Source organism: Caretta caretta, chromosome 1 (assembly GCF_965140235.1).
Source record: "Caretta caretta isolate rCarCar2 chromosome 1, rCarCar1.hap1, whole genome shotgun sequence".
Classification (NCBI taxonomy): domain Eukaryota; kingdom Metazoa; phylum Chordata; order Testudines; family Cheloniidae; genus Caretta; species Caretta caretta.
In genome coordinates, this window is record NC_134206.1 from 54,169,132 (window position 1) to 54,196,710 (window position 27,579).

At 43.6% G+C, this 27,579-nt stretch overlaps 1 protein-coding gene and 1 long non-coding RNA gene across 14 annotated transcripts in view; one reads left to right on the forward strand and one right to left on the reverse strand.

The window, feature by feature from the left end:
* The window catches only part of LOC125635952 (uncharacterized), a 64,115-nt gene extending 59,961 nt beyond the window's left edge, over positions 1-4,154 (reverse strand). For 2 of the 13 annotated variants that reach the window (XR_007356434.2, XR_007356437.2), the window contains exons 1-2: positions 3,419-4,154; positions 2,337-2,947 (exon numbers count right to left, since the gene is read on the reverse strand). This is a non-coding gene — a long non-coding RNA (uncharacterized LOC125635952). The remainder of the gene's footprint in view (positions 1-2,336; positions 2,948-3,418) is intronic. The other 11 variants (XR_007356442.2, XR_012668242.1, XR_007356430.2 and 8 more) reach the window with 9 other exon arrangements.
* A 128-nt stretch (positions 4,155-4,282) lies between these two features.
* On the forward strand, positions 4,283-27,579 carry UFM1 (ubiquitin fold modifier 1). Its single transcript, XM_048848382.2, has 6 exons — positions 4,283-4,408; positions 4,507-4,563; positions 8,005-8,062; positions 17,885-17,924; positions 18,369-18,401; positions 26,316-27,579. Coding segments are annotated over exons 1-6 (258 nt in total). The 5' UTR covers positions 4,283-4,406; the 3' UTR covers positions 26,384-27,579.

Genomic DNA, 27,579 nt, shown 5'->3' on the forward strand with positions numbered 1-27,579 from the left:
CAAACAATTCATCCCAGTTTGTGCTACAGCTCCTGAAATAACCTTTCTCCACAGTGGGATACATTGTGAAAACCATCTAACTTAAAACTGTGTATTAGTGCCTATGACCATACCCAGTTGCCTTCTGAGCAAAATATATTGGCAATAGCAGAGTTCATGGGATCTCTGGTTCTAAATTTCCAGATTATAGAAACTCTACTTGAGACAGGGATTTTGTTTTGTTTTGTTGATGCAGAGGGTGCAGAAAGGGAACACTTGATGCTATGAATGGTCTGGTTATGGTAGAAAAGATTTATAAACGAGAAAGTTTGCACAGTGTTTCCTAAAGGTGGTCAGATTCTAAAACAGGGATGGGCAAACTTTTTGGCCCGAGGGCCACATCTGGGTATGGAAATTGTATGCCGGGCCATGAATGTTCATAATATTGGGGTTGGGGTGCAGGCTCTGGGGTGGGGCCAGAAATTAGTTCAGGGTGTAGGAGGGGACTCCGGGCTGGGGCAAGAATTGGGGTGTGTGTGGGGGGGTGAGGGCTCCAGCTGGAGGTGCAGGATCTGGGGTAGGGCTGAGGATGAGAGGTTTAGGGGGTGCTCCAGGCTGGGACCAAGGGGTTCGGAGTGTGGGAGGGGGCTCCAGGCTGGGACAGGGGATTGGGGCACAGAGAGGTGCAAGCTCTGAGGCTGGGGGTGCAAGCTCTGGGGCGGGACTGGGGATGAGGAGTTTGGGGGTGCAGGAGGGTGCTCCAGGCTGGGATCAAGGGGTTCAGAGGGTGGGAGGAGGCTTCAGGCTGGGGATTGGGGAGCAGGAGGGGCTCAGGCTCCAGGCAGTGCTTACCTCAAGCAGCTCCTGGAAGCTGCGGCATGTTCCCCGTCTGGCTCCTATGCATAGGCAAGGCCAGGCAGCTCTGCGCGCCACCCCGTACACAGCCGCCACTCCTGCAGCTCCCATTGGCAGCAATTCCTGCCCAATGGGAGCTGCGGGGGCAGCACGTGGGGCAGGGGCAGCTTGCGGAGCCCCCTGGCTGCTCCTACCAGTAGGAGCCGGAGCAGGGAGATACCGCTGCTTCCAGGAGCTGCGCAGAGCTGCAGCACATGCACGCAGAGCGCCCCCAACCCTGCTCCCCAGCAGGAGCTCGAGGGCCAGATTAAATCAGCTGGTGGGCTGGATGTGGTCCGCGGGCCATAGTTTGCCCACCCCTGTTCTAGCATCATCTAAATTCCTCCTCTGGAAGTTCATTCTCCATCCACAGTCTCTCAACTCTCTCTTATCTTGCTGAACCCTACTCTTGGCTGAAAACTTGAAATGACCACGGTGAATGAAAAGTGGCAGAAAAGATCATTTTAATCTATAAACAGGCATGTAAAATTACTGTTGAAAAAACCCCCCACAGAATGTAGTCACCACATATCTAAACAGTTTGTCTCAACTAAAAACTGATGTTTAAGGGTTTTCTAGGCTTCTGGTGATGCTACAAAATGGTTTTACTAAAAGAAAGTGTATATATAGATATGAACCACAAACTATTCTTTGGATGGGTTCGCTTTGACAGGATAAAATTGCCAATGCTTTTGGACAGGCTTTCCTGGAGAGCACCTAGTAACTTGCTTACACCTGGCAGGGGGCATAATCCATCATCACATTTCTGATCCTGAAAGATTTTTTCTTACCATCCAGACAAAGAGAAGGAATCAGAAGCCATTTCATGGCTGTATCCTGAGCCACTCCTGAGATGTGAATCTAGGGTCCATTTTTTTCCCCCTCCTCAACATGTCAGTTTCCTCTTTCACCTTATTTCTTCTACATCTCTTCTTTCTTTTTGCCTTCTATCTAATAAGACTCCAATTCAGAAAGCTATGACAGATTTAATTTTGCAACAATTTTGCCGTGACCAGTTTGGAAAGCAATAAACGATAACAAGCAGCCTAATCTGCAATGAAAAATTTACCTCCCACAAACCAGTGAGAGGAAAATAAAAGCAATTTAGCCAAACATTTGCCAGAGGAGAAAAAGCCAAAATTCAGAAATGGCCAATTGGGTCACACGCTGTAGCCTCTGATCTTCTAACAACTGAACAACAAGCACTAGAGACAAAAAGCTGCATTTTCTTATGTTTTCCTATTCTTTCACAATTATTGATTTAGTCTGTTTTGTCCCGAGAAGAAAACTGATTAAAATTTTACAAACAAAAAAACCTGAGAGCTAGTACCTAAAACTTATTCTCGTCTTCTAAGCAAGAGTATTTGATACCATCCAAGAATGTCAGGCAAGGAGTTCACATTTAAAACATGCTATAGAGAGAACACAGGAATTGTTAAAATGAAGACAATTTTGAATTGTACCTGTTTTTAGTAGGTTTTGTTTCTTTTCTTCTGTCTTTTTTTGGGTTCATTTAATGAATGTTGAAAAATTATCATTTTTTGTTTGTTGAACAATCAAAACCAAGACCAAAGCAACCAAACCTAAATTACTGATAGTTTGCAAATGGCACAAAAATTGGGGTAGTAGTGAAGAGGAAAGGTCACCGATTCAGAGCAATCTAGATCGCCTGGTAAACTGAGCACAAGCATGTGTTTTAATACAACTAAATGTAAATGTATATATCTAGGAACAAAAAATGGTGGCTATACTTACAGGATGGGGAACCTCTATGCTGAAAAGCATAAGAACAAAAGAGCAGTCATACTGGGTCAGACCAAAGGTCCATTAAGCCCAGTATCCTGTTTTCCGACAGTGCCAATGCCAGGTGCCACAGAGGTAATGAACAGAACAGGGAATCATCAAGAGATCCATCCCCTGTTGCCCATTCTCAGCTTCTGGCAAACAGAGGCTTGGGAGCAAGTATCAGGGGGTAGCCGTGTTAGTCTGGATCCACAAAAACAACAAGGAGTCCGGTGGCACTTTAAAACCTAACAGATTTATTTGAAAAGGAGTACTTGTGGCACCTTGGAGACTAACAAATTTATGAAAAGGAGTACTTGTGGCACCTTAGAGACTAACCAATTTATTTGAGCATGAGCTTTCGTGAGCTACAGCTCACTTCATCAGATGTTTACCGTGGAAACTGCAGCAGACTTTATATACACACAGAAATCATGAAACAATACCTCCTCCCACCCCACTGTCCTGCTGGTAATAGCTTATCTAAAGTGATCAACAGGTGGGCCATTTCCAGCTGGAAATGGCCCACCTGTTGATCACTTTAGATAAGCTATTACCAGCAGGACAGTGGGGTGGGAGGAGGTATTGTTTCATGATTTCTGTGTGTATATAAAGTCTGCTGCAGTTTCCACGGTAAACATCTGATGAAGTGAGCTGTAGCTCACGAAAGCTCATGCTCAAATAAATTGGTTAGTCTCTAAGGTGCCACAAGTACTCCTTTTCTTTTTGCGAATACAGACTAACACGGCTGTTCCTCTGAAACCTAACAAATTTATGTGAGCATAAGCTTTCGTGAGCTACGGCATCCAATGAAGTGAGCTGTAGCTGACGAAAGCTTATGCTCAAATAAATTTGTTAGTCTCCAAGGTGCCACAAGTCCTCCTGTTCTTTTTGTGATACAGACTAACACGGCTGCTACCCTGAAACCTGAGATTTATTTGAGCATAAGCTTTCGTAGGTAAAACCCCCATTTCTTCGGATGCATGGAGTGAAAGCTAGAGGCATCATCCCTGCCCATCCTGGCTAATAGCCATTGATGGCCCCACCCTCCAGGAGCAGTGACTCTGAAAAAGATTTGGGGGTCATGGTGGATAATCAGCTGAACATCAGCTCGGCGCCTGACGCTGTGGCCAAGCGCTAATGGGATGCTCGGCTGCAGAAACCAGGGACTCTCAGGCAGAGGCTCTAGTGGGTCCCGGGGCCAGTGCTGCTCGAATACTGCGCCCGGGCCTGAGGGCCACAATGCCAGGCGGCTGCTGGCGGACTAGTCCTGCCAGCTGCCCCGGGCAAGTCACCCACCGGCCGCCCAGGGAGGCGAACCCCGCCCCTCCCCGCGAGGTCCCTGCCAGCCTGGGAAAGTCCTTCCCGACCCCGCCGGGCTGCTCCTCGCACCCCGCCCCGCCGCCCCCGGTCTCTGTGCACCGGGCGCCCGGGCCACCGCGGGAGTCGGGGAGCGGGTGGGCTCAGGGGGCGGAGCCAGGCCCCGGGCCTCGCCGCGCCCCACAGCGGCAGGACCCAGAGTGGCTGCCCCCGCCGCTGCCTGACGAGGACCCGCTCCCTGGCCCCGCCCCCGCCGGCTCAGGGTCCCGCTTGCTCCGTGGCGGTTTTGTTCAGGCGGCGGCCGGGCAGCTCGGGCGGGGCGGAAGCGGAGGCGAAGGACCCCCCCCCCCCCCCCGGCCGGTCGGCCGGCGCAGCGGCGGCTGACGTGTGCCTGGGGGCGGTGGCGGCGGTTCCTGGGCCCGGACCGGATCATGTGAGTGACACGGACACCCCCCCCCCCCCCGGTTCCCCCATCCGCCGCGGCCTCCCCCTGCCCCGCCGCCTCTAACGCTCTGTCCTCTGCCTCCCCAGGTCGAAAGTCACCTTCAAAATCACGCTGACCTCGGACCCGCGGCTGCCCTACAAAGTGTGAGTAACCCCCCCCCCCCGCCGCCTCATGCCTTGTGCGCATGCGCTGCCACATCTACTTCCCCCGCACCTACTGCCCGTCCTCCCATGGGCACCACTGCACGGGCACTGTCCCCCCTCCCTGGCCCATGGGCACCCCCCACACCCTATGCCCCCAGCCACCCCGCCCCTGGGCACTGTCCTCTACACCAGCCCCCTCCCCCCCCCCCCACCGCCGTGCCGTCAAACGCTGGCAACATCCCCCAGCTGCCTCACCCCCAGGCACTGACCCCTGTATGCCAGCCCCCACCCTGCCCCGTGGCACTGCCCCCCATGCCAGCCTCTTGCCACTGACCTCCCTGCTGCCACCTCCTGTGTCTTGTCCACGGGCACCGCCTCCCTCCACACTCCAGCCCCACAATCACCCTGACCACAGGTACTGCCTCCCCACACCAGCTCCTCCCACGCCAGTGGGCACGGCCCCCTCACACCAACCCCCTTGCCATCGACTCTCCCTAGTCATGGGTATTGCCCCTCCAGCTCTCTCTCCCTGCCCATGGACACTATGCTCCTGGTCACCGCCGTGCCCACAGACACTACCTCCAGACACTGATCCACCCCCGCCCACTGATACTGTCTGCAAGCCTCCCTCAGCTGTGCCCTCAACCCACCCGTCTTGCCTACAGGCACTGCCCCTAGACCCATGAGCACTGCTCCCTCCCACATACTTCTTTGTCCACGTAGACGCTGCCTCATGCCTATAGTCACAGAGTTTAAGGATAAACGAGACCACCAGATCATGTAGTCTGATTTCCTGTAGAGCATAGTTCACCAGCACCACACACTAAACCCAACAACTGAAATTAGATCAAAGTATCGCAGCCCACAGGAGACTAGATTGTTCTATGCCACAGGCAGAGAACAGGAGGGACTGAAGTGCACTGATGCCAGAGGGCCCTGCAATGGCAGAAAATTGATTGAGATATACGCAGGTAATCTCGGGAAGTGACCCATACCCCATGCTGCACAGGAATGTGAAAACTCCCTAGGTTCACTGATCTGGGGGGTTTCAGAGTAGCATTCTTTCCCAACCCCATATATGGCAGTCAGTTCGACCCTAAGCATGTGAACAAGAACAAACCAGCAAAGCACATGAGAGTGAGTGCTTGTGCCACTTCAGCCTCCTTCTCTTTCCATGTGGGTATTGCCCCGTGCCTATAGCTTCAGTTTCATTCCATGTGGGCACTGCTCCACATCTGCTGCTTTGTCTGTGCTTTCAAGAACGTTAGTTTCAAGTGTAGTACGGATGGAAATGGTATTCTTATGGGACTGATTTGTTGCACAGTTATTTGTAATTGATGTTTTTGTGTAGTTTACTAAGGCCATGTTTACACTACACAGTTTTGTCGACATAAGGCAGCTTATGTCAAACTAACTATGGAGGTGTACACACTGCAGTGCTCCTGCCACTTTAACTTGCCTGCTACGCCTACATAATAAAACCACCTCAACAAGAGACTTAAAGCTTAGAGAGACCTAGTTAGAGCGACACAGTGTCAGTGTAAACAGTGTGTTGCTTACGTCACCATAAGTGGCCTCCAGGAGGTATCCCACAATGTCCACTGTGACCGTTCTGGTCATCGTTTTGAACTCCGCTTCCCTGCAGCCAGGTACACAGGTGAACACTCCACCCCTGTTTAAGCCCTGGGAAGTTTTGAACTTGCTCTTCCTGTTTGCTCGATGTGGAGAGCTCTCATAGCAACTTCCCAGCTGAGCATGCCAGCTCCACACAGCAAACACGCTCCTGTCTGAAGGTGGTGGATTTCCTGGGTCTGTGGAGAGAGGAGGCTGTGCAGGCACAGCTCCAGTCCAGCTGCAGGAACTTGCTTGGAGCATCGAGGGGTATGGGGAAGGGCTACGATAGGACACACACACAGCAGTGCTGTGTAAAACTCAGCAGAAGACATGGGAGGCAAATAGTCACCTCTGGTGCAGAGCCGAAGACATGTTTCTTCTACAAGGAGGGGGCTGGAGTCAGGGTGATGGTGAATTGTGCCTCTTCTCCCCTGTTGAGCTTCTCTTATAGCCTTGTGTTCATAACACACAGCACAATACTGAAGAGCAGTGCGGGTTCCATGCTTTCTGACACAGACGGCTGGCTCACAGATTACCAGGGCAGTTGAACAGCAACTGGAAATCTAGTAGGATGCCCATGGAATGATGGGTCAGTGAAACCTGCATCATGTGATGCTGAACTTGCCACCATGAGGCATTGCAAACTCTTTCCAAAACACCCTGTGGTCAATTACCCAGTGAGATAGCCACCCTCAGTGTACTGCTTTCTGCATCGATGTAAGAGCTGCTACTTTGGATGCATTCCGCTGATACAAGGAGCATAGTGTGGACATGCAACAGCGGTTTAATTTCAATAGTGGCTATACATTGACTTAACCTTGTAGTGAGATATAGCCTAAGTAATAATAATTAATATATGGTTTAAAATGAGTGGTATTCCTTATAACTAGATAAAGTTTAAAAATGTGCAGAATTAGGGTGTGGTTCAATGATACTTGGTTCTGATCTGGCTGAATTTAAATTGTTTTATTACTGTCACCTGGACAGTACTTTACAGATGCAGAAAAGGGTAGCGCTTATCTTCTTTCCCATCAAACAGATGTGTTCTTTATAGATGGCATATAGCTTTCTACTGCTCCTGGTCTATTTATCTAGGTATCATCACTGTGGGCTGGAATGACGCACAGGACTCCTCATTAATCTGTATGATGTAGCACTGAGGCCAGGTCTACACTACAAACTTACATCAGTATAACTACGTCATTCAGCGATGTAAAAAATGCATGCCTCTGAGCGATATAGTTATACCAACCTAAACCCCAGTGTAGACAGTGGCCTTCCATCGACGTAGCTATTGTCTCTTGCAGGGGTGGATTAACTATGCCAACAAGAGAAGCTCTTCCCTCGGTGTAGTAGCGTCTTCACTAAAGCCCTGAGTTCGTAACTGGCCATATTGCTCATCATGTTGGTACCACAATATGGTTTTGGAAGTCTTATCGTTAAATCAGTGGTACTACTCATGGTATTAAACACCATGCCCCATAGTAAGTATTTGCAAGATCAGGCTGTTGGTAGGGGAAAGTTGAATATGTAATCTCACACACTCAAAAAGGTATGGAGAGTAGATACTGGGAAGTCTTCCACAATTCTTATGTGGTAAACATGTTGACATCACTTCTTCTGGAATGCCTGTAATAATTTATTTAAAAATAAAAACTTCAGTTATTTTTTGGCAATGTAGTAGTCTTCTTTCTGTGTTTTAGGCCCTTATCATTGGGCACTCCCATTGATTTCAGTGAAATTATAATCAATAACTTTAGAACCATTGGAATTAGTCTCTAATTTGGTCTAGAAATCATATTTTCTATTAACTCTTCTTTGTTTCAGGTTAAGTGTGCCTGAAAATACACCTTTCACAGCTGTCTTGAAGTTTGCTGCAGAAGAAGTAAGTGTTGAATTGTGACAATGTTTACATCAATAACGAAAGAATTAAATTACAAGACTCGTGTAAATTTTTGTGTGAAATTATAGATAGCTGGGTCTAGAAAGATTCATGTTGGAAGTTTGCTTTTATTGAAAAAGCTCATTGGAATTTCATCAAGGCAGTTACATAATTATTCTTAAAGTAATAAAAAGTGATATCTGATCCATAATGTATTACATGGGTGTAAAATGTGTATATGTATGATTTAAAAATATGTAGAGATAGAAAATAGGAAGTAAACATTAAATTAATGAAAGAGAGAAACCTGGTAAGCAGTAATGACTGTGGACAACAAAATGTCGTTGGCTTTTTTGCTGTAACACATTAAAATTTGTTTTGGGCTGCGTATGAGGAAGTGCCACATCACAGTTCAGTGGGGAAATGGTGCGTCTCTACTTCGCTTTGGTGAATCTACACCTGGAATATTATGATATTTTGACCTTTTTCTTACTCAAGGGAAAGTGATAGTTTGGAGGGATTTCAGAGAAAGTAAAAATGATGAAGGGGCTGGAGGGATAAATGTGAAGAAAGAGCCGGAGAAATGTGTATAAATTGCCAAGTGATGACTAAGGTGGAGGCATAGCTTATAAGTATTTGAAGGGTATAAACTCCAAGGAGGAGTAGAGAAGAAGGATGGTCCAGAGGTTAGGGTGCCAGGTTAGGATTTGGGAGCCCCAGGTTCAGTTCTTTGCTTTGTCACAAACTTCCTGTGTGATCTTGAGCGAGTTACTGTTGGCTTGCCATTGTAGGAAAGTTTATACAAGTATAAAGTAAGATGTGAATTTAGGCTGTGTCTACACTGTTACTTTCAGTGCTAAAACTTTAGTCGTTCGGGGTGTGAAAAAACACACCCCATGGCAACAAAAGTTGTAGGGCTGAAAAGCACCAGTATAGACAGCACTTTATCACCAGGAGCCGTGGTCCCACCATTAAAGCTCCCACCCCTCATTCGGGGTAGTTATTTTTTATCACCAGGAGAGCTCTTCCCTGGCAATAAAGCTTGACTACACTGCCCACGTCGCTGTAACATGGGCAGTGTAGTCATACCCTTACACTAATATAGTTATACCAGTATAACTCCCTGTGTGGACACTCTTATTCCTGAATATTGTATTATTCCTGAATTATTATACCAGTATAGTTAAACTGATACAATTACACCAATATAGCTTCTTCTGTGGACACTCTTATTCAGGAATAAGAGTGTCCACACAAGAAGCTATGCTGGGTGTAATTGTATCAGTTTAACTATACTGGTATAATTATATCCGTATAACTGGTAAACCTTTTCTATGTAGTCAAACCCTTATTCTCTCTCTGTGCCTTGGTTAGATGGATAAAAATGGCTAAAAATAACAGTATGGCTGCAGTGGCTCAGACTAGCCACTCAAGTACAATCCCACTTTACTCCTTGGAACATGTACTAGAAGAAATAATAATGTATTGGCAGAGGGAATGGATTTGATGACATAGGCCATTCCATATTAGAAAGGGTTTGCCAGTATAGCTGTTCAGGAAGATCCTCTTACTGGAGATGCAATTTGCATCACCAAAGAGTGCTTTTGCCAGTATAGCTTATACCAGAGGTCGGCAACCTTTGGCACCCGGTCCACCAGAGTAAAGCCAAAGGGATGAGCTAGCCACTGCTTCCCACAGCTCCCATTGACCGGGAATGGCGAACCCCGGTCGGTGGGAGCTGCGGGGCTCCGTACCTGCAGACGTGCCAGATAAACAAACTGGCCCGGCCCACCAGTTGCTTTACCCTGGCGGGCCGGGTGCCAAAGATTACCAACCCCCGGCTTATACCAGTTCCCCAAACAAAATAAGCTATACTGGCAAAACAACTTTTTTGATGGTATAACTGCATCCAAAGTAGGGCTTTTGTCAGCTTAGCTATATTGGTGAGGGGTGTGATTTTTTTTTTTTAAACACACACTCTTAACCAAAATGGCTATGCCAGTAAAACTTTTAAGTGTAGACCAGACTTTTATAGGTCTTTTCCATTTCAAAGGCTTTTGTGTACACTAGAAGCCCATGCTTTAAAAACAGCCATGTTAGGAAAGTATTAGTTATTAAAATGGTCCCATTAAACAACATACAGTTGCAACTAGTGTGTATTTATGTACTTTGGATCATGCCTTTTGAAATCAACGGGAGTCTTTCTGTTGACATCAGTGGGCTTTGAATCATCCCCTTTGTGTAGGTTTACAACCTAGAGGTATAATTACAGCTGTTTTCAGGAGGCTTAGAGGGAAAATGAAGAACAATTGTTGTAGTGGGCTCTTGTACCCCACATATCATTAGAGTTCAGTTATATAAATCTACTTAGCGCACACAGAAGAAAACATTTTATTTTTAAAAGATAAGTTTTGATATTTTTATAGGTTTTTTTTGGAAGCCACCTATAATACAATATGATGATATTTAGCTCTTTCACACACTGGTACAAGGATCTATTGAGGGGAGGAGGAAATAATGAAATGATCACTTTTAAAAATACTGCATTGTCTTTGGTTATTATTGTTGTTTATAATATTTATTTGTACTACAATAGGGTCAGCGAGCTCTAGTCATGAACCCAAGACCCCAGTGTGCTACGTGCTATACAAATATAGAATAAAAAGACTTTGCTTCCTTGCTTATTAGTTACATTCTTTGGGGAGGAGGAGAGGGGTAATTTAATTTTTAATTCAGACCACAGGTACTGCATGTATTTGGCACTGAAAAGAACAAGACCTGGTTTCTGGCTTTATAAATGGACTATACTCCTTGAACCACTTAGTTTAATGTTAACTCAGTCATTTGAATAGATGAATCATTCATTTACTGTGAAGGGAATTTTTTAAGATAACATACAAAATATCCGTAGCCCGTCAGAATAAACATGCAAGTGCTGGTTTAGAATTTTAAAAAAGCATAGTTTACAATGTGTTTCTAGAGGCAGAGAACTAAATGATTTCTAAATTATGTTTTTAGTAGGCATGCCATCTGAAATATGTAGATATTTTGTTCAGTTTATTAAGATGTTGTCAATCCTTAAATACAGGTTTCATATGAGTTATGTTTTTAATACTATACCTTTTAATATTGTTACCCCTTTTGACTGAGCTGTTAGCTGAATTTGGGGTGTTGCAGGTAGGAGGAGAAATTGATGACAGAAACAGGTATTTTCTTTGATGCAATCTCGTTTGTTTACAAAAATTATACACAAAGTCTTGTTTTCCTGAATACAATAGGAATCAAACAGCAGGAGACAGTTTCGTTACTTGTACTTCCATACCTGCTTTGCCACCAGCACTCTGTGCCCACATAGTTTTCTTTCTTAGCTTTCCATCAGGGCCACATTACCAGCACTTCTGTTACTTTTGACTTTCTTGCTGCTTCAGTCTCTCTGTCTTGCTTCTCACCCTCGCATGTGCACATACACGCACACACACCCTTAAACGATGCCCAGCTGAGCCCCTGTCCACATAGTTCACATTCCTGAGTGGCTTGGATGTGCCTTTGTTTTGGCTGGAGACATGGGCCTGTGTTTAGGGTGGAGTGAGCTTAATTGTTTCAGCCACCTGATTACAACGTCCTGTTCGTATTTATCCTGAATATACAGCAGATGGTTATGCCTGACCCATAACAACAACGTTTAACTCAGCCCATAGCAATATGATATTTTTTTTTGGTATGACTCTGTGAAGCAAGTATTTAAACCAAGACTTAACCATTCTTTTTATACCTAAGCATTATTTTGCCACAAATATTGCAAAGAATACAAATGTGGACGTTTCTAGAATAAACATGGTATTTGCTTTCAAAAAGCATAAGTCCAGCAAAATTGGATGGCTTTTTCTACAGTATCAGATATGATCTTCACATTATTTACCTACAACAGTTTGAAATATAGGCATTCCTGCAAAAAGGTCTTGATCTGGTTCCCGCTTCTTTTAACGGAGCAGGATCAATCCCCAAATCCATATTTCAGACACAAAAGCTCTGTTAAAAACAAGTTACAAAGTCAAGCACTCAAAAGTTAGAAAATGCTTGTGCAACCTTAATTTAGCCCCCCTGTTCATTATGATACAAATTTTCATTACATGATCACATACTATTTTTTCTACTGGACCCCTCCCTCATTCAATGCACATCTCCTGTTCTGGAGATGAATCAGGGCAGTGTAGTAAAGGAGGCTGATGTCTGTAGGATCCCTGCCTCAATTGTTGCAGGAATTGAAAAGAAATGAATAACACAGGGAACTGTAAGAAGAGAAAGGATGGTTTTCTGGTTAAGGCAGCTGGATTCTATCCCTGCTTCTGCCACAGAGTTCCTGTGTGATGCTACCATGCAAGTCATTGAAACCAAACCTTTCAGAGGTGGTCACTAATTATGTTTTCCTCATTTTCTGCATGCCCAACTTGATATCTTGGGCCTCTTTTACAAAAATGCTGATCGCTCACAACTGCAGTTGACGTCCAAGGGAGCTGTGCTTGAATATATAAAGTGGTATAAAAAGTTAAGTACGTTAAAAAATCAAGTCCTAGTCATCTCAGCTTGAGCACCCAAAATTAATGGGTACTTTTTACCTTACTGTCTCTGTGCCTCAGCTCTCATCTGTAAAATGGAGATAATTCCACTCCGTCACCTCACAGGGGTGAAGATAAATTAATTTTATGAAGCACTCATATATGAGAGTGATGAGGGCCGTAGAAAAAATCATGCAGATATCTTCAGAGCAGGGTTTGAATATTGTGTGCTTAATGAGGTCTATGGCCACACCTTACATAAAAAAGATTAATGAACAGCTATACAATACTTTGTATTAATTTGAGCACTGTCCATCCAGTGCACTGAATGAGACAGGGATCCGATGGTAAAAAGAGTATGTGATCATGTAATTAAAGTCTGTATAGTAATGCACATGCGCAAGGGGGCTCAATTAAGGTTACACTGGAAACTTTAATTGAGGCATTTCCTAACTGTTAAGTGCTTGATTTAGCAATCTGAATAATGTTTTCTTAGTATAGTTTTTGCGGGTGTGTGTAATTTCATAGATTTCAGAGTAGCAGCCGTGTTAGTCTGTATTCGCAAAAAGAAAAGGAGTACTTGTGGCATCTTAGAGACTAACAAATTTATTTGAGCATAAGCTTTCGTGAGCTACAGGAATGCATCCGATGAAGTGAGCTGTAGCTCACGAAAGCTTATGCTCAAATAAATTTGTTAGTCTCTAGGGTGCACAAGTACTCCTTTTCTTTTTTTGTAATTGCATAGCTTTTTAAATAAACTAAACAAACATAAATTCCATCATGTGGCATCATATGGACACTCAATGATTCATCAACAGGATTGAACCTTATAGTTCAACCATGCAAATCTCTGCAATCTGAGTTTACAAAGTAACTGTTAGTAGTAGTAAGTTGTCATCCTCTGTGTGGGCCAGCAGTAAATGGGATGAGACACTTTGCCAGTAGGTTTCACACATACTTTCAGACAACAGAGGACTGTTGGGATAGGAACCTTGGGTTCCACTGCAAGCTCTGGAGGGGAGTGTGCTCTAGTAGGAGCAGACTCTTCTTGTTTCCCCAACGTGACCCCTTATGCCCCTGCCCCTCCCCCTCCAACATGTCACTGTCCTGTCTTTTCCCCATCTCTGGCTCATTGTCCCAGTCCTTCTTCTCTTGCTTGTCCAATCCATCTCTACTCCTCAGGCTTCTCATTCAAGTCCCAGTTTCCTTGTCCAGATGGTTCTAATCTACCTTATCCCACTTCCAAACTCCCTCTCCCAACATCCAGTCCCATTCTCCTTGCCCAGTCTCTCTCCTTCCACTGGCTCCCAGTTCTATTCTCCCTCCCTGCATTCTTCATCCAGTCCCAGTCTCCCACCTTCTCCCTGGTTCCTTGTCCCTGTATCCCCCACTGTCTTATCCCAGTCTCTTTGCCCAGCAAACCCAAGTTCTTTCCTCACAACCCATCTTGTCAGATCTGTCTCCCCTTCCCCCAACACACACACTCTGGTTCCTAGATGCAGCCTCCTTGTTCAGCCTCCCCCCACTTCTTCATGTTGTGTTATCTCAGTGTCTGCCTACCCCAGTTCCCAGTCCTAGTCTCTTTGTCCAACCAGTTCCAAACTGCCCTTCCTTCCTACACAACCAATTAAAGCCTTCCCTTTTCCCACCCCCCACAGCTTCCAGTTCAAGCTTCCTCTCCCTTTCATTCCCAGTCAACGCCCACCAACCCTATTCCCTTGCTCAGACGATTCTGGTTTTCTCTTCTCCTTCCAGCCACAGTCTTGTCAGACTAGTTGTCCAAATCTCCTCTTTTCTCTCCCCAAGTCCGCCTTGTGTCTACTCTGCTTTTGAATTTGGCAGTTTCCACCTTCTTACTGGCTGAGTGCCAACAGAGGTGTCGCTGAGAGCACAGGACAGACAGGTTTCTTGCTCTCAGTTCCAGTGCCAAGCCACACTGCAACCTCTAGCAGCCATTACAGGGAAAGTCCAGCTTCTCTGTAGCCTTGGGCTGGAAGGAAGCATGTTCAGTCATTCACTGGAGATGGTGCATATACAGACCAGTCATATAGGAGATGTAAGAGGATGGATGCTCAGTTGCTCTTTGGGGATAGCCAGCGGTATCCTTTCCGTTACATACAGTTGGTGCATGAATTCAGCGGTTCCTTGGAATATTAGCAAATAATGAGTAACATTGGGAGCCCTATAAGCACTGATTACTGCTGCTTTCCCCTTTCATCCCAGATGTCATAGACTTGGGCCATGTCTACGCTACCGCTTATGTCAGCAAAACTTATGTCGCTCAGGGGTGTGAAAATAACACTTCCCTGAGTGACATAAGTTTTGCCGGCATGAGTGGTAGTGTTCACAGCACTTTGTTGGTGGGAGAGCTTCTCCCGCCAACATAGCTTTCACTGCTCGTTGAGGTGGTTTTTTATGTCAACGGGAGAGCTAGAGGGTCATAGAGCCATAGGGTTAGAAGGGACCGCAAGGGTCATCTAGTCTAATCCCTTGCCAAGATGCAGGATTTGTTGTGTCTAAACCATCCGAGAATGATGGTTATCCAGCCTCCTTTTTGAAAACATCCAGTGAAGGAGCTTCCATGACCTCCCTAGGCAGTCTGTTCCATTGTCCTACTGTTCTTACAGTTTGGAAGTCTTTCCCTGAGATGTAATCTAAATCTGCTATAGCTTGAACCCATTGCCACTTGTCCTGCCCTCTGTGGCAAGAGAGAACAACTTTTTTTATGGCAGCCTTTCAACTATTTGAAGACCGCTGTCATGTCCCAGTCTTAATCTCCTCTTTTCCAAACTAAACATACCCAGTTCCTTCAGCCTTTGCTCATATGACTTGCATTCCATCCTTCTGATCATCTTTATCGCTTGCCTCTGGATCCTTTCCAGCTTCTCCATGTCCTTTCTATACATAGGTGGCCAAAATTGGACACAGTACTCCAGCTGAGGCCTAAGCAGCACCGAGTAGAGTGGTACTATCACTTCCCGTGACTTGCATGCAATGCCTCTGTATTTTGCAACTGCATCGCATTATTGGTTTATGTTGTGGTTGTGATCCACCACAACTTCCAGATCCTTTACAGCAGTGCTGCTGCCAAGTCGGTTATCCCCTATTCTGTATTTGTGCATTTGGTATTTCATCTCTAATTGTAGCACCGTACATTTGTCTTTGGTTGAATTTCATTTTGTTGTCTATAGCCCAGTTCTCCCATTTATCAAAATCTCTTTGAATTTTAGCTCTATCCCCAGCTTTGTGCCATCTGCCAGTTTGAACAGTACGCTCTCTAGTCCTACATCCAGGTCATTAATAAAGATGTTAAATAGCTCCAGACCCAGAACAGATCCCTGTTAATCCCTCTTGAGACCTCTTTCCAATCTGACATTATTCCATTCAGAATAACATTTGTTTGTGGTGTTTAACCAGTTATATATCCACTTAATGGCAGTTCCTCTGAGCCCACATTTCTCCAGCTTACTTATTAGACTGTCATGTGGGACTGTGTCAAAAGCCTTGCTAAAGTTTGGGTATATTAATCTTCACCACTTTCTATCCACCAAACCAGTTACCCTGTAAAAGAAGGAAATCAAGCTGGTTTGGCATGATTTGTTCTTAATATGTCCATGCTCCTGGTATTCACAAATTGAACATTTTATTCATTGCTCTATTAGCTTCCCAGGTATCAAGGTCAGGTTGACTGGTCTACAGATCCCTGGCTTCTCCTTTTCCCCTTTTTTAAAGATGGGCACTACATTAGCCCTTCTCCAGTCTTCTGGGACCGTTCCTGTCATTGATGCGTTTGCAAATATTATTGTCTATGTTTACCTACATTTTAAATGTATACCAGGACTCAGATTAAAAAAACGAAAAGGAGGCTTGAATCAATGTGACTTTCTCTGGTAACAGTAACCCTTTGTCCACACCTACTATTTTCTCCTGTACCCTGATGTTAAGCATAATATGTGGTAGACCATTTGAGTCCAGAAACAGAGCATACTGGGTCAGATCTTTCAAAGATTTAAGCTTGTGAGTCACTTTATGGACCTGTGTGTTTACAGGATGGGGATGTTCAATTGGAAGCTCTTTGAAGCAAGAACTGTATTTTACTATATCTTTGTACAGCACCTAGCACAATGGGGTCCAATTCTAGCTGGGACCTATGGACAGTACTGCCACATAATATCGTATAATCGTAAAATAATATCGTAGTCCATCAAAATTCCTAACTATTTTCAATGCATTACCTTAATATAGAAAAATCAAGTAGCCTGAAGTGAGTGTTTCAATCCAAGAGACTTTTGAAAGATTTACTGAAAATACGGTCAGAAGTGCAGAATAGAGTCTATTTTCTATCTGGCCAGCTGTGACAGGTGTTTTTTTGGTTTTTGGTTTTTTTAAAGGAGTTAGCAGTTTATGAAATGGTTGTAAATTCCCCCACATAAATTGTCTCAGTAGCAGACCATCTCTGCCCAGCCCCAAGTCAAGTCAAGCAGGAATTCTGCATTGTGATTCCGCTCATTGTGCTCTTAATAAATGTTACTAAATATGCACACAAATGATTTTACAGTTGCTCATGCACTGAAAAACACCATAGCTCTCAATACCGGGACACTGTACATTTCAGATTTCAGCCATTTTTGCTATAGCCATGTCTTTAAAAAAATAAAATCACGTTTACGCAAAGACCAAGGCTTCAGTTCTGCAAATTCTTATGCACACGCTTAACTTTGTGCCCATGAATTGATACTTGAGTAGATTCCGTGAAATTGTTTATGTACATAAGTGTTTGAAGGTTTTATTTGGCCATTTTTATTCCAGAAGGTTCTGGCATCTATATTTGGTCAATTTAAATTAAAGCAACTTATAAAACAAAATTGCATATTTGTTCCAGAAATGTATGCAATTTAGTAGTTACTCATTTTCATCAACATTTTTGGTGCTGCTCCTTACAGTATTATCAGAATTATTATTTTTTGAACTTTTCAATTAGCATAATTTTGACATTATTTCCAGATTTTTTTTCAGATGATTAGATCTAATCAACTGTTTTAACACTGTGTACTTTATGTTCCATGTAACCTCTTAGTGCATAATAAGCTTTGATTGTAAACTATTATTTTGATAGTCCTATAAAATCTGAAGAAAATTTTTTCCCATAATTATTCTTTATACAGGCCTAAGCATCTAAAATTACAACAGAGTTTGAATGTTCACTGTAGTATTTTCCACTTTGTTGTCTGTCTTTAAAACTAATTTGTCATACTTTTGTTTCCTTTAGTTCAAAGTTCCTGCAGCAACAAGTGCTATTATAACAAATGGTAAGAATATGGTTTTTATATTGTTGATTCAGTTAAGCTGTATTCCAGAAAAGTATAAGCAGGTTTTCTCTATAACCTAACCAGCATACAAACTGATGAGCTTTAAAAGTAATACCTCACTGTTATACATAATGCTGGTGCATGGGATTTTGCCATTAATATTTTATTGCTATTTGAGAGGTTTTATTCTACAGCATATCTTGTGGTTCACTATGCTGAAATTTTTATCATCAACTGTAAATAATAAAGCTGACTAGCGATACTTTTTGGCAATAGGAAATTAATAAAGACTGATATTTAATAATTATTACAGTATATTGTTTAGAACCTTGTATATTTTGCATTCATTTTAATGTTGTAAGTTTACGCTGCGAGATACTTGGATCTTTTTTTGTTTTAGCCCCTAAATCAAACTGTTTTTGTTTGTTTGTTTTTAAAACTTAGATGGAATAGGAATAAACCCTGCACAGACAGCAGGTAAGTAGTTATTTGTGAAGTCCAATTAAAAAAAAAAAAATTATTTTTTATTCAGTTACGATGCACCACAGTGAATGACTTATGTTCTCATCTAGTTTATCCAAGTTTTAACAGCTTTTCAAATAGGGATCCAGAAGTACTAAACAGTGGCTGAAAACTGCATCCAAAGCCTCATGTCAAACATTAAGATCATATAATTATTGCTCAATATTTTGTTTATTTAGATCTGTGAAACAGTAGGTGCCTAGCTAATATTCACATAAATACTTAATATGATAATGAAAAAGAAATAGCAACCCCATAATATAATATTAAATAACCATGCAGGGAAAAAACAACAACCTTTAACTTACCCTGTACATCACACAGCAATATTTACTACTTCTGCAGCCTTTCTAAATAGATTTAGCAGTGTGCCCTGAAGATCAACTGGTTAAAGCTACTTTGGACTGGGTGAGAGAAACATTCCAAAGGAAAGGGAAACATTCCTGCCAGCAGTCTCCTCTCATTCATGTCGAGGGGGATCCAGTTAAAGGACCTCTTCTGATCTCAACTGCGGCAATGTGCCACAGAGAGAGAGGTGGTCTCTCAAATAGGAAGGTTTGAAGTCATTTTAAAATCATCATCTTAAACTGCACTCAGAAACACACAGGCAGCCAGTGCAGATTTTGGAGGCTTGATTGAGTATGTGCATGGAAAGACGCTCTGTTTACAAAGTAGGCTGCTGCATTCTGCCCTAGCTTACCTTACAAATAAATTTAAGGTTTAACCTTAAGAGAACACTGCAATAGTCTAGTCTCCAAGTGACAAAGGCACGATTTATGTTGGCAAGGTCCACTTTGGAAAGACTTTTGTGACTTTTGCCAAAATCTTCTGATTGCTTTACCAAGCCTACCAATATCATCTCCTTCTTATCTGGAATGAGCCTCAGCCAGATCTAACTCATCTGTGTCCTAGTCTCCACCAAACGTTGTGGTAGACACACAACCACTCGGGATCAAAAGAGAGAAAAATGAAGCTGGGTGTTTTCGGCACATTTGGAATACAACAACTCTTTATTTCCCACTAAAGCCCAGTCCCACAAAGGACTTAAGCACCTTGCTGAATCAGGGTATAATCCACTAACATCCTCATATGTACACTGAATGAGAAGGAGGAGAGATTAATAAGACTGGGACTTTTCAGCTTGGAAAAGAGACGACTAAGGCGGAATATGATAAAAGTCTATAAATTCATGACTGGTGTGGAGAAAGTAAATAAGGAAATGTTATTTACTCCTTACTACACCAAATGAAATTAATATGCAGCAGGTTTAAAACAAAAGGAAGCATTTCTTCACAGAAAACACAGTCAGCTAGTGGAACTCTTTGCCAGAGGATGTTGTGAAGGCCCAGATTATAACAGAGTTAAAAAAACCCAAAAAACTAGATCAGTTCATGGAGGATAGGTCCATCAATGGCTGTTAGCCAAGATGAGCTGGGATGCAATCCCATTCTTTGAGTGTCCCTAGCCTCTGTTTGCCAGAAGCTGAGAATGGGCGACGGGATGGATAACTTGATTACCTGTTCTGTTCATTCCCTCTGGGGCACCTGGCATTGGCCACTGGGCTAGATGGACAGGACACTGGGCTAGATGGACCTCTGATCTGACCCAGTATGGCTGTTCTTATGAGAACAAGATAGAATCTTAGAGAATCTAAGGCAGATGATAAATCTGATAATGCAGTATGGATACTTGAACTTCATCCATCACCACTAGAAAGTCATCTCGGAATGTTACAAGAGCAATATCGTAATTGACATGAGTCAAATAAATAAGAGGCATCTAGGTACCGAGAGTTCTCACCACAATCTTCTCATGATTCTTAGCTGCAAAAGGAAGATTAGACGCAGGGTGATCGGTAGCCAGATTGTCAGCGTCAGGTGACGGTTTCTTAAATATGTACCGATGCTGCTAAGCAATGCTGGCACGTTGCCCTTCTGAAAGTGTTGAAAGTCTTCACCAGCAGTAGGTTCTGCACATTCACTGGTATTTAGTGCCCCATGCTTCAGTTGTCATGGGTCATACGTAAACCTAGATGACTTATGACAAAGCTGGTTATCAATAGACATGGTATCATGTACTACTCCTGGGGGAATTCTATGCCACTGCGCATGCTCGAATTTATTTTCCACACAGATTTCTTTGCTTCCCCACAGAAAAATGACTTTCTGATGGGGAAACAAAGGGAAGCCACAAGCGTGGTATTGCGATCCTCCCCAGGAGTATGTTTCAGGTGTCCAGGGCAGCTGGCAGAGAGGTAAATCACTGTGGTGCAGGAGGCAGGGCTGGGGAAGACCCAGCTCCGTACCCTGTGCTGGGTTCAGCTGCTAGTCCTGGCTGGACTAGGGACAACGGGATTTCCTCTTGCCTTCCACAGCATCTGGGGCTGGGTCAGACCCCCACCCCCACCTCCAGATTTCTCCCCCAACTGCAGGAAGCTCTGCAAACTCCCCCATCCCACCGCTTCCTGCACCCATCACTCCTCAGCTGCAGAGGGAAGGATGCCTGTACAGGGAGTGGCTCCCCCATCCACGCAATCCCCATGCATTGAGACCCCCTCATACCCAGACCCTCCCGTCGATCCTCAATCCCCTGCACTCAGAACCTCCCCGATGAGCCCCACTCCCCCCGCATCTGGACCACCCCAACAAAACACCCGGATCCCCACCCCACCAAGCCCCAATCAGCTGCACCTGGATCCCCACCACACTGAGCCACACTCCTCCAGCATCTGGATACCCCACTGATTCCCCCCTCCCACCAGACCCCCCCTACAGAGCTCTAGACCCCCACATCCAGACACCTCCCACCCCCGCTGAGCCCCAGTCATCTTCCCCCCCCTCCACAGAGTCCCGTTACCATTGCACCCAGAACCCCCCGCAACAAGCCCTGTACATCCAGATCCCTCCTTCACCCGGATCCCTTACTGAGCCGCCTGCACCCAGACTGCCCCACACAGAACCCTTTCAACCCACACCTGGATCGCCCCCACACTAAGCCCCTCCACACTTGGATCCTTGTCTTGCTGAGCCTGCCTGCCCACACCTGGTGCACCTGCACAGAGTGGGGATGTTTCTGGGGCAGGCCCAGTCCTTGTGCTGTGTCAGGGTTGGATGCAGCCTCACTGCTGAGTTCGGGGTGGGGGGAACTGCACAGGGATCTCCCACCTCTGTGCAGCCAGTGGCCTGTGCTCCCCAGTGCCATGCTCAAGCCTCCACGTTTATTTGACAAATAAAATTTGCAGAATTTTAAAATATTGTGCTCAGAATTTTTAATTTTTTGGTGCAGGATTTTTATTGTTTCAGCTCAGAATGCCCTCAGGAGTAATCATGTACTTACCGATATACAAGAACTCGTGTTTTTAATATTTTCATTTAAGATGCTTTTGGTGCTTTAAAATCTCATTTGATAGAGCAATTGTTTCAGTCTTTAGAAACCTCAGAACGTGAGGATCTATTGGAAAAAATTTAATGTTATCCCTGCAGATCTCAGTCATTCCATGAGAAGACACAGTCCTTCCGTGCCATTCCCCTGTCTCCCCACCCCAACAACAGTAATGTTATTCTGCCAAAATATAATCTCTCCTCCTTCCCCACATTGACTGTGAGTTACCTCCATTTTGGGAGGGAGAAGTAAAAGATGCAGAGCAGGAGTTAAAGCAATCCAACCAGCATTAACTCCCATACAGATTTCCATTTGGAAGACGCTCTGGTTTGGGAGCAAGCATGCCGTACATTTGTAAAGAAAACACTGTTGCATTAATGGTAGAGGCAGGGAGAAAGGGGCAGGAGTGAGTGGTGTGTGAATGGGGGTAAATGTGGGCCTGTTTAAATAACATTTGTACAGCTTGTGTGTGGTTTGTAGTGGCACAAGTACATTTCATCCAGATTAGAGTGTTTAGTCGTCAGGGTATCAGATTCATTGTTCAAGCCCTAATGTGTTTGGATATAATCTGCTATATTTTCATGTTTCCTTTGTTGTGCTTTGGCTTTGTGAGTAGCATAAAATAATACAATAGCCGTATAAAATCTTTTGGCTTTTTTGTGCTTCAGCAGTATATGCTCCTGGCAAACCTCTTAAAAGTATATGCTTGTGGCAGGACACTCCAAGTGCGTGGATCTGCCAGCCCTCATTAGGCTGGACAAATTGAATGTTGTAAATCACCACCACTGTGCCTAAAGTGTCCCTTAGTTTAACTTCAAGGGAAACAGATAAATGTTGCTCCACTGTAGTGATAACTTGGACAAGTGTTAAAGATTTTGATCTCTGTCATAAAAGCAAGCACTTAGCAGAAGTGATGTTGAGGCTTCTGGGAAAGAACTTGTACCAGGCATATTTTCACACATAAGTACCAAGGGATAAGTGCCTTAGATATTTGTCACATGTAGGTAGATTTTTGGGGGGAATAGAATTGAAATTTGTACAGGAAATACTCCCTAAATGTTAGATATTTTTACTTAAAACTGCTTTATCTTCCTGAAAAGCCTGTCACTACCTGCAGTATAGGCCTGCTATCCATTTAAATTGTGGTTAAGGTCTACAGAAGCTAGGTTTTGTTTGCTCAGTCACACTAGTAGTTCGCAGTCTCAGTGTACCTGTGTTTTTTGTATTATCATTGGATTGGAACAGCTACCTAAGGATTGGACACTACTTCCTAAAAGGTGGACTTACTCTCAGCTAAAAGAAAAGGAGTACTTGTGGCACCTTAGAGACTAAGCAATTTATTTGAGCATGAGCTTTCGTGAGCTACAGCTCACTTCATAGCTCACGAAAGCTCATGCTCAAATAAATTGGTTAGTCTCTAAGGTGCCACAAGTCCTCCTTTTCTTTTTGTAAATACAGACTAACACGGCTGCTACTCTGAAACCTGTCATTACTCTCAGCTCTCACTCTGACCTTGTTTTCTCTGTTTTTCTTTCATTTCCGGTGTGGTCTCATTTCTCCACCACCATCACTACCACCACCCTTTATGTCCCTTTATCAATTACTCCCCCTTCACTCTCATTTTACTTTCTCATGGTATCTCATCTTCTTTCCACCTCCAACCTTGTGGTGGTGGTCTGTGTCATTCCCCATCCAACCATTATTCTCTGTTTTATTCTCCCTCCCTACTTTGGTTTTCCTGATGCATTGTTCCAACCTGTCCTATTGTATGTGTGAGCATTAAAGTGAAATTTACTAAATTCCTGATCTCTGAAGTGTACTGTCTGCAGGTTGTTAAGATATTGGAAAGTGGTCTTCATTTTGCTGCCCTTACAATACAGCTGACTGAGAGAGAAGGAGAAGGAAGGAATTAAGGAGGAGGAAATTTTAAAATAGTATATAATTTTCTGTTTTCAGAGGCAGAGATGAGGAACCGCTGACAGGGCTAGAAGATACATTTTTAGTATAATACATAAAAGTAGAGGAGTGAGTCTGTTTTTCTCTTCAATGTCCTGCTCAGGAAAGAGATTAAAAAGTACTGCTGCAGAGATGTAGAGAGATGATTCTTTCAACTTCTAACCACTGAAATAAATATTTCTTAAGGCTCCACTAGATTTCTTTCTTCTTTTCATTTACAGTTTGAGCTGGTCATAATGTTTTAAAAGAAAAAAAATGGAAAAAGTTTTGACTAAATTTTCACATTCTCCTCCTCCTCCCCCCTTCCAACCAAATATAGAAGTGGTCAAACTTTGCCCGCTCTCTTTTTACACACGCGTGCGCATACACACACACACACACACTTTTCATAGCTCTATTTACAAACCAGGATATCAAGATGACTTATCGCTTTCTAATTTTTGGTTTTAGATGTATATTTTAATCGCCATTTCTAGCAGACACTTTGGTTGACATTCACATTTGAGAGGTTAAACATCCAATCAAGAAAGCTTTTTTCATTTGAGGCTTTATTCCCTGATATGCAAATACCTGTGAACAGGTAGTCACCTATAACATATGTTGACAATAGGGAAGAAAATTTTGAAGGAAATCTGATTTTAATGATGTTTGACTGCTTTGAGGTTCATAGAGCACAGAATGGGTAACATTTAAGTTAATTTAGGACTATGTTTTGATATTACAAACCGTCCAGTGTAAGAAACAGTAGTATGGAGGAGTTGAAAATCTACTTTCCAGCCTCCTGGCTGCTCCAGATTGGCCTAAACTGTATCAAGTCTATACCCAGTGCTGTGGAATCTCCCTGATGTACTGCACCGCCAAGGTTCATTTGGGTGTGTGGGAAAGAGCAGAGCCAAGATTCCACCTACTCTCCCCCTGACCGCCTTCATTGCACCTCTAGAAAACGGTGGAAGTAGCAACTCTGCTGAACCTGCTTCTCTCTTTGTGTTGCTTCCCGTGATGTGGGTAGCTGGTACAGAGTTTAAGGGCATCTTGTGCCCCTGTACCTCCACCAAGAGATGTGTACCTGTATATAAATTCATAGTAAGATCACCTTAGGCTTGGAGAACTTTAAAAACCTGTAAGAAGATTCAATGCATTAGACACCTGTGAAAAAAGTTCTTGAAAACACAAGCTAATGAGTGAGGAGCTGACTTTTCCTGCTTCATTGTTATTCAAGAAAGATAGTACATTTATATTCAAACAAAAAATTATGTTGAGCTAGTTAAGGTTGGGAGTATGTGTCAGTGATGTTAGGGTTGCCAGATGTCCGGTTTTCGACTGGAACATCCGGTCAAAAAGGGACCCTGGCGGCATTGGTCAGCACTGTTTACCAGGCTGTTAAAAATCCGGTTGGCGAGGGGCTGGCTCCGCACAGCTCCCAGGAAGCATTTGGCATGCCCCTCCGACTTCTAGGCATAGAGGTGGCCGCAGGGGCTCCGTGTGCTGTCCCCACCCCGAGCGCCGGCTCTGCAGTTCCCACTGGCCGGGAACCTGCCCCAGCTCTGAGCCCCCTCCCACACCCAAACTCCTTCCCAGAGCCCGCACCCCCTGCTGCACCCCAACCCCTTGCCCCAGCTCAGAATTCCTTCCTGCACCCAAATTCCCTCCTGGAGCCCATACCCCTTCCCGCACTCCAACTCCCAGCCCTGAGCCCCCTCCCGCACTCCAAACCCACAGCCCCACCCTCCCAGCTGGAGCCCTCACCCCCCCTCCATACTCCAACCCGTGCCCCACGCAGGTGCACCCTCCCACACACTGAGCCACTCATTTCTGCCTCTACCCCAGAGCCTGCACCCCCAGCCAGAGCCCCCCTCCACTCACGCACCTCAACCCTCTGCCCCAGCCTGGTGAAAACGAGCAAGTGAGTGAGGGTGGGGGAGAGCGAGCAATGGAGGAAGGGGGAGATGGAGTGTCCTGGGGCGGGGCCTCTGGGGTGGGGCAGGGCAAGGGTGTTCGGTTTTGAGCACTTTGTTTAATTTTTGTGACAGCCAGCTAGACTGCACTACTTGATCTACATCGTTAAAAACTCACTACCGTGCACAGTATATGGTATGAATAAAGCAGCCATAGCAGGCTGTACATAATGCTGGGAGGCCTTGAAAGCATATTGTATTTGCAATATCTTTGCTTTTTATTCTTTCCTTGAATTTTTGATGTTATGTTTAAAATCATGGTGAAACTATTAATTTATATTGTTAACTAATGAGCTTAATATATAACCTTGTGCCTGGCTTTTTTGTTTTAAATTGCAAAGTGTTCATTAGACTGTGCGTATGTGAGAGGAACTGGAAAATGTTATAAAGTACACAGTCAGTTTCTCATGCGTAAGAGACATTCTGACTTTGTAATTGAAAACTGAAACATGATGATATTATTGTTCCTAATATCATACTTACACCTTTTGGTAACTGATTTCCTTGAAGAGCTCTTATTGATAACACATATGTGTATTTAACCTATAGGTGACCAATTTTCTCTTTTTTTGTTTAGGAAATGTTTTCCTAAAGCATGGTTCAGAACTACGGATTATTCCCAGAGATCGTGTTGGGAGCTGCTAATATCTACTGGGTGGTTTTGGAATAAGTGAAATCACCATGTTAAAGAATAAATGGTCATATTTATTTTGGAATTAGTACAACTAATGAATCAGCCTGTTTTAAAATTACTTACAATGACTTCCTGGGATTTAAAAATTAATTAAAAACAGAGTTTTCATTTTCTTTCCCTGTTAGCATTTAACAAATCATAAGCTGGCCTGGCCCTTCATCTACTAATAAAAGAATGGTCTGATGTAATGCTATATTCTTGAAAGCAGGATGGACCTCTTTCTTTTTACTAACAGAACCTCTTAGGAAATGTTATTGAAAACAAAAGGGCAAACCTTGTCAGTAGAAACATACAAGTGTGATTGATGGATTAATAACAGAATCCTGTATTTAGAAGTTCATTTCATGGAGGGAGAAGCTGTGTTTGATTTTTAGAAAAAGAGACCATTAGGAGAAATGCTTTCCTACTGAAAGCTAAAAAACATAAGTTTAAGCCCTGAATTATGTATAATGTACATTGTCAAACTCAAAGAAACAGTTTTCCTCACCGTTAAAATTGTCAGTCCAAATAGAGGGGGTATCTTGAAAACTTCAGACTCTTGTTATTGAAATATGCAGAGAACTTCTAAGAAATGTAAATACTTGGCTACAATCATAAGGTACTGGAAAAAAAATTAATTAAAGAAAAATAAATATACTTTTGTTAAATCTTCATTTGAGCTTCATTGGTCAAACTAGCTTTTACAAATTTTCACTGATGCTGGATTTAACATTTTAAATAAAGTGTCCTCAACTGAAGGGTGGTGTAAAAACACAAATCATGGGAATCCCATGTGCTGTATGGTAGGGATTTATCGGTTGAGTACTACATTCCTTCATCAGCAAACATATTTATTTGAGGAAAATGTCTTAGTTTGTTGCTACTGTGTGTTACTTGGAAAACAGTGTTGGAATCACTTGTATGTTTGTATATTCAGAAATTAAGCATTTTGTTTATAAATTGTCTGAAGTTAAATTGTTACATCAACCACTGACCTACATTGGAGAAACCAGTATGTCTTGTTTTGACACACAATGATATACTGTAGTTTCAAGATAGTATGCATTTTGCCAAACAAATCATTATTGCATTTTATCTATCCTCATACATTTAATTTATTGAGGTTACAAAAAATTGAACAATAAACAATAATACTTCGTAAAAACAA